This window comes from Apaloderma vittatum, unplaced genomic scaffold (assembly GCF_000703405.1).
Source record: "Apaloderma vittatum isolate BGI_N311 unplaced genomic scaffold, ASM70340v1 scaffold450, whole genome shotgun sequence".
Taxonomy (NCBI): domain Eukaryota; kingdom Metazoa; phylum Chordata; class Aves; order Trogoniformes; family Trogonidae; genus Apaloderma; species Apaloderma vittatum.
In genome coordinates this window covers 383-7481 of record NW_009693736.1, presented here as the reverse complement: position 1 = coordinate 7481, position 7099 = coordinate 383, and the positions used below count along the sequence as shown (strand labels likewise).

The 7099-nt window shown below is 49.9% G+C and overlaps 1 protein-coding gene across 1 annotated transcript; it reads left to right on the top strand.

Annotated features, from left to right (window-relative positions):
* Positions 1–3869: 3869 nt before the first annotated feature.
* LGALS2 (lectin, galactoside-binding, soluble, 2) lies at positions 3870–5509 on the top strand (the record flags this gene model as incomplete). The annotated part of the gene is made up of 3 exons (XM_009864464.1): positions 3870–3952; positions 4247–4406; positions 5363–5509. Coding segments are annotated over 3 exons (390 nt in total), but the record flags the coding sequence as incomplete, so codon positions are not given.
* Between the last annotated feature and the right edge of the window lie 1590 nt (positions 5510–7099).

Here is a 7099-nt window from a genome sequence, read left to right as displayed (position 1 = left end):
GCCCTCGGTTTGGACATGGGCCCCATCCTTGGAGCAGTGACTGCTTGTCGGGTCTCTGCTGTCCCAAGGCACCCCCTGGGGATGCAACAAAGTGGTGTCAACCTGAGTGTCCCACACCAGTACAGGCTGACTGCCCTTGGCCAGGATGAACCCTGTATGGGACCCTGGAGAGGCCCTTGCCAGCAGGTACCCTGTTACAGGGTCATTTCTGTAGGGGTGAAGATTTCCTGAATCCCTTGCACTGGTGGCTGCCAGCCATTGCTTATATTTTCCTCACTACAGAGACCCTCCACCTCCTGATGTCCGGATTTCCCTTTCCTTTGGGATATACATTCTGAAGTACTGAGGTCTGAACAGTAGGCCCTGAATTAAAGTTGACCTCTAGGTGAACGTCACAACAGAACAATATATTTAATATGTATAAATCACATATGTAATGCATCACTGATCTATTGTAGTATGAAAATATATATATATATTGATGCCAATCTATAAAAGCTTTGCTCTAATGCTTAGTGTGTAATGGTAACCAGCAGAACAATCTTTATTTAGAGGCATGTCGCAAAGCCATGAAACTAGACATCTGGAAAGCTAAAATAGATAGAGAAACTTGAAACTAAATGTCTGGAAAGCCAAATTAGATAGAGAAACTGCCTTGGATTCCTCCCTGAGCTCTGGCCACACTTTGGGTGGAATCTAAAAGGAGAAGTGACACCAGAGCTTTCCACACTTGAAGTTTTGAAATATGTCTATTCAACTGTATAAAAGCTGGACCCTCTTGCAGCATCTTTGGAGACCTCACCTAAGAGTGGATACACTGCATAGGACCTCCCAGTTGCTGCAACAGGCTCTCCAAATCCTCGCTGCAACCAGGGCTCCCCAGCGACAGCAGATCTTGATAATGGTAAAGTATGAGGACAGTTCGTGATGACTCTTAATCTCTATAGCTAACTTTGTGTAGTAATGATTAGGTGCATTATCCTGTATATTTTCTTTGCTGCTTAAAACTAGAGTATAATAAGCTTACTATTTTAACTAAATGCATTACCATATTTTTGTAATACCTTGAAATAGATAATAAAATAAGCCTACTCTTTTGTTAGTCTGCATCCTTTCTGCTGACCCCATCAATTGGCAGAACAACATTCCCATAATATCACCATTTCCCCAGGCTTTGTGGTATCCACAGGGAAGTATCAGCCTGCTCACTTCACCCTCCTTTCATCATCCCAATGGCCACCTCCAATTGCACTGGAGAATTTTCGCTCTTCTGGGGTCCCTTAAGTCTTGGCCCGTTCCTCTGTGGGGAGCACAGAGCCCTGCATGGGAGGCCATCTGCACGGGGCTGGTGTCTGACCGTGCGGAGGCTCCACTCCGCAGACGAAGGAAGTCGCCAGCACTGGCAGAGTTGCTGCCTGGTTTCCCACTATTGTTCCCAGTGGCAAATAAAAGGGGGGTGAACGCCCCTGCTGAGCATTGTAGGAGGGGGGTTAATGTCATCTTGATAAAATCTCACAGCCCCTCTCTGAGCAGCTCGTGCCTCTTTCCTGCCCGTCTCCCTCCCTGCGTGTTCTCACATCCGTGGTACTTGTGGCTTCTCACATAACTCCCCGCATGGGTAGTTTTTGCCATCTCTCAGACAGACACTGCTCTTGCTCCTGGGCAGCCTCAGTCTCTGACATTGGGATCAGTGGATAAATCCCAGTGAAAGTGATTTTTCTCTCTAGTCTGTGTGGAAAGTTGGGGAAAGGCTCCTTTATGTTACTGGTCCGGGACCTGGGTCTTGCGTCTGCCACAACATTTCTGTGTGACTTTGGTGAGCTACGTAGGACAGGATTTTTCTGTGTTTAGGCTCTGGTTTGGGATGTAATCTCTTGAGCCCTAGAAGTGTTTGTTTCTCCCTGCTGGCATAAAGTGAGTTCAGATAATGAAAACATTTCTTTGTACTGCTCTTGTCCCTGCAAAGGGACAACATGAGTTGCTGGAAGGAGAAACCTCTCATAGCCAGTAGGATGCTCTGATATTTTGAGAGGGAGGCTCTGGGCTCTGTGTTCTCCTTGGGATGGCTGCAGGGGAGCAGGGTGGTGTGAAGATGTATGCGTGTGAAACACAGCAGCATGATAGGAGACAGATCCAGTGCCAGAAACCACCATCCTCAGCACCTGCTTCTGTTGGCTCCATGCTCAGCCCTGGGAGGTTTCATCAACAGCTTCAGTGACCTCAACAGCAAACAAATTTTCCAGGCCTGTTGGGCTTTATGACCTCCTGCTAATAGGAAGCACCTCCGGGAAAGGAGTGCTTATCAGCACTCACCTTTGCTTGCTTCAGGAGGTTTTGGGGAAGGGCAGAAGCTGTCTCCCATCTGGCTGTGTAGCAGCAGGGTGACGGCACTCAGCTGCTTCCTGCAGGGCATGGCAGGGGGGAAGCTGAGGGACTCCTGGTGTCCTGAGCCTTGGCCTCCTCCTCCTCCCTCTCTCTTTCCCACTGACTTCTGGAGTCTGGCAAAACACCAATTTGTTCAGCCAAATCTGGGACACTGCCTACTGACTTGTAGCTCTTATTTGGGAAGAAGACAGCAGGGGTGATGCTCTCCTCTGAGGACAATGTTCCCATATCTCAGTTAGGGAGGATGGGGCTGTTGGGGTTTGGACTAGATGATCTTTGGAGGTCCCTTCCAACCCCTAACATTTTGTGATTGAACCTGATGTGCATGGCTTCTCAAGCTGAAAGGTTTGTGTCTTGATGGAGCTTGGATGAGAGGTTGCAGAGAGCTCCCATGTATTGCTGCTGCAATCCACGCAGCTTGGGACTGAATCTAGAGCCACAAGAAGGGAAGGAGCTGGAATTCCACTCATTACTCCTGCAAAGGGCTGTTCATAGGTTGTTTCATCTAGAGGGGATGCATTGGCTTCCATCTTATCCAACACCCTTGGACCCCTCAGAGCACCATGGGGAGTGATGGTAGGGACCATTCTGGTGTGATGGTGTGGATTTTGGGGGCTGCTCCCTGCTAAAAAAGAAAGAAACTAGGATCCTTCTTTTGGCTGAGCTGTTACACACAGAAAAGAAGTGGACATGATGGTCACACCTTCATGGCCAGTTGGGAAGATGATTGTCCTATATGGTGTCTGGAGAAGCACTCCTAAGGGCTGCCTGTGGTGGTCCCTCCACTGGGAGCCCACCAAGGGACTGGAAATTGTTTAAATCTCCTGAAGTCCTTAGTAAGAGGAAGTGTACAGAGGGAAGCTATTTCTTTGGATCAAAGTTTCCTGCATTAGTAGCTGTTGTGGGGGCCTTGCAGAGGCGGTGCTGTTAATGTGTAAGCTGAAATCAAGTCTAGGGATGTAAGCTCCTCTGTGTGAAGCATTTCTGAGCTAAACTGCTCGTGGCTCCGTGCTTGGTTACTCTGCCCTCTGAGGAAGATGACTGTAAGGGCTGCTGCTCCTGTCGTCTGTCACACAGAGACCAGCAAACCACAGCCAGCTCTGCTCTCACTACTTGACTTTCTCGGGCTGCAGGCGATGCTGCATGCCAAAGCCTGGGTTGTGCCCCTGTGCATTAACCCTCTTTGTACCTCTGCTGTCCTGCTCTCCTTTCCTTCTGCTGAGGATAAGCCTGTTTTCATCTCCTCTCTGTCTGATGTCTTTTCTCACTTTTTGGCCTCACTCAGCCTATTCTTCCCTCACTGAGTGAGAAGCCTACGGAAGACATCCAGCACAGAGGGGTTTTGGCCATGAGAGGAACACCAGCTGAGAGCAGTAGTTGTTCTTCAGTCTGGGGCACCTTCTCCATGCGGCACCCACTCACTTGGGGTGGCAGGGGAGGAATGGCTGAAGGAGCCCTGCAGACTGCTTTTCTTTCTGCCTTAGGAAAAATTTGAAATCTTCAACCTAGATATGAAGACTGGGGACACTCTGAAGGTCAAGGGCAAGATATCTGATGATACTGATGGGTAAGTACAAAGAAACCACCTCAACTTGCCAGGACTGAAGGTGGGCTGTAGAGGCAGGTTGTTTTCCAAGGTCATCAAGCACAAAAAGTGTGAGCATAGCTCAGTGTTAGGGGATTCTACACCATCACCACAATGCAAACTCCCTTGGTTCCTGAGCAGATTGAGGAAAGAGGAGGCATTAAGTACCTGCAATGCTGATGGAGGAATTGAATATAGAGGTGTTATGTTGGATCTCGGGTCCTCCAAGACCCTGTCCTGCCTCTGTGGCTGACTTTTTCTCCTGTTCACCCACAGCTTCAGCATCAATCTTGGCTGCAGCTCTTCAGACCTGGCACTTCACTTCAATCCCCGCTTCAATGAGTCTGTCATCGTCTGCAACTCCAAATGCAATAAAGCCTGGCAAGAAGAGCATCGTGATGACCACCTCTGTTTCTCTAGGGGCTCCACTATCAAGGTGAGCAGTTTGTGCCAGCATGGGGTTGTGGGGTGTGTATGTGGTGGGGGGAAGCCCTTGGTTAGCAGATTCCCATACCCTGGTCCTCCCGCTCCCATCCAACAGCCCCTCATCCTCTTGATTTTGGGTCCTGATTGCCATTTCCCCTCTGCCTTCAAAACTCCAATGCTTCCTCTGGGAACTTTGTGTGAGTCCTATCTGTTCCAGACTTTGGAATTACTTCCTGCCCCCCATCCCTGCCCAGCAGAAGGGCAGTATGAAGATAAAGGGGGGCTCCAAGAAGCAGGATCTTGCTGCTCTCTGCCTTGTTTCTCTCCCAGCTTGTCCTCCCTTTCCTTCTGCCAGGCATGTTGTCCTTGTTGCTCTCTCACCCCATCTGATGACCTGAGACATTAACAGGGCTGCATTTAGGAGCAGTCCTGTTCCTATTGCTGTGGAGAGGAAGCTTATTTCCTCAGTTATGTCTGGTTCTTGGGGAAGGAGTTGCAAGGTGACACCTTTGGGGAATGGTCACTTTAATTTACAATGCTCAGCCATGCGTTCTCATCCTGATGGTTTGTGTGTGTTTGTCAGCAAATCTCTTTTTCCCAGGTCCCGGTGAGATGCTGAGGGCTTTGGGGTGTCAGGTTTATTCTGCCCTGTTCAGAGCATATCTAAGCAATGTGGCAAGTAAAGACACACTTGGGTTTAACTGCCTCAAGTTTAGAATCTGAGTAGGTGAAAAAGCCCCACGAGAGATACTGTCCCCATGTCATAGTCTAGATACCAGCTCAGACCCTTGACATCAACTGCTCATTTCCTGCATCACCCTCAGCTCAACCCCCAGCACCTTGCTTAAGGCTGCAGCAACCAGGTCTATCTCTCACATATAACAGTCAGGATTATCACCTGGATGCTCACCTCCTAATCTTCTCCTTGTCCTGACTTCCTACCCTTCCTCCCTTCTCTGCTCCCAGATTGTCATTGAAATGAAGGCAGACAAATTTCAAGTGAAACTACCGGATGACCACAAAGTGGAGTTCCCCAACCGGCACTGCTATGACAAGGTCAACTACATGAGTGTCAAGGGAGGCTTCAGGGTCACCTCCTTCAAGCTGGACTAATGGCTGCTGCTTCCTAGCTCTAATAAAAACCCAAGCAGTGGGAGACTGCTTGCTGCAGCTGCTTTGGCTTCTGTGAGATTCTTTGCTCTGTGACTCTTTGCAAGACACCGACAAAACCCAAGGTTTTTCTGCCAGTAGAAAAGGAGCTCTTGTTGGATGGAAATAGCTCCCAGATAACACCAGATGCTTCTCCAGGTCAGACCAGGATGTGGGGTTGAACAGATAGTAGGTAATGCAGAGAGGGCTGTAGCTGGGGTTCAGGAGGAGGACACTATGTGACTACTTGGGGGATGGTTGTGTAATCTCTTCACAATGCACTGTTTCTTCCTGCATCTGAGTTACTGAGAGGGAGGGAGGAAGGGGAAGATCGATGTGGCATTCAGTGCCACAAAAGCGCATAATTAAAGGTTAGGTTTGGGAACCTCAGGGCATGGGTTTGACCAGCAGTTCCTCTTGGCTGCTCTCACAGCAGCACACAGGAGCGGTACCACACGAAGAGGTGGCACGGGAAGCCAGCACAGGTGCGCCCCTGAGCCAGCATCCCTGCCAGCAATAAGGAGTTGTCTCTTCCAATAAGGAGTTGTCTCCTCTGACTTTCCCCCCTTATCTCACCTCACTTAATCTTCTGGTGCATTCCAGCCAGGTTACCCATTACTCTGACATTTCCACACTGAACTCTACTCAGAAAACAAGGCAGGGGAAGGCAGTGCGGAGGGAGGATGGGTTTTGGGCTGGGTTATGTGGCTCAGCACCTCCCAGTCTGTGGCTCTCGCATGGGACTACAGACAATTAGTGCTGATTATCAGATGCCGCTTCTCTAATTAAAACGTGTCTCGCCAGCCTTAAGTGAGACCACTGTGTGACAGTAAATACCGGGGCACTTTAGGCTGCATGGGAGGAGAGCAGAGCAGAACGTCTTACAGAGAGCCGGGTCCAAGGCAAGGTGGCAGCGTGCCTGCCCTCCCTTGCCACTTCCTCACTGCCCAGCCTGTGGGATTTGCTGCTGCCTGGACACGTAGGCAGAGGACGTTTGATGGGCAGGAAGGGCTGCAGCAAAACCAGCTTTGGCAAGGGTACCGTTCTGCTTTTGTCTCCAAATGAGTTGTTGCTGGGCTGGAGAGGAAGCTTTGCATCCTCCTGCAGGCTGTGTGGGACCAGGTGGATAGGAGATGGCTTTGTGCGTTAGCCACAGTGAGCAGCAAAGTACCAGCTAGTTAATCCAGGGATCCCAGAGGTGCTGGAAAATCCTGCTGAGAGTGGGGAGGATGGGATTTTGTGGCTGGGGCACTGCCAGACATAGCAAGGAAGGCGATAAGGTCACCACAGATGAAGGGAGGCACCAGTGAAGTTAGTATCAAAACTGGTTTAATAAGGACAATAATAAGTGCACGGGATACAGAATGAAGGCAGAAAGGATATTCCACAGATGTGGATCTTTGGTCTGGAGCTTGTGTTATGGTCTGGGAAGCAGAGGGTAGGGGGAGCTCATCCTGAGAGCCAGAGTCCCTGCCCTGGAGGGTGCAGCAGTGATAAGCCTGATCCTGCTGGGTGCCAGTAGCCAGAGCTGGCGGCACCTTGAAGCTGCTGCCT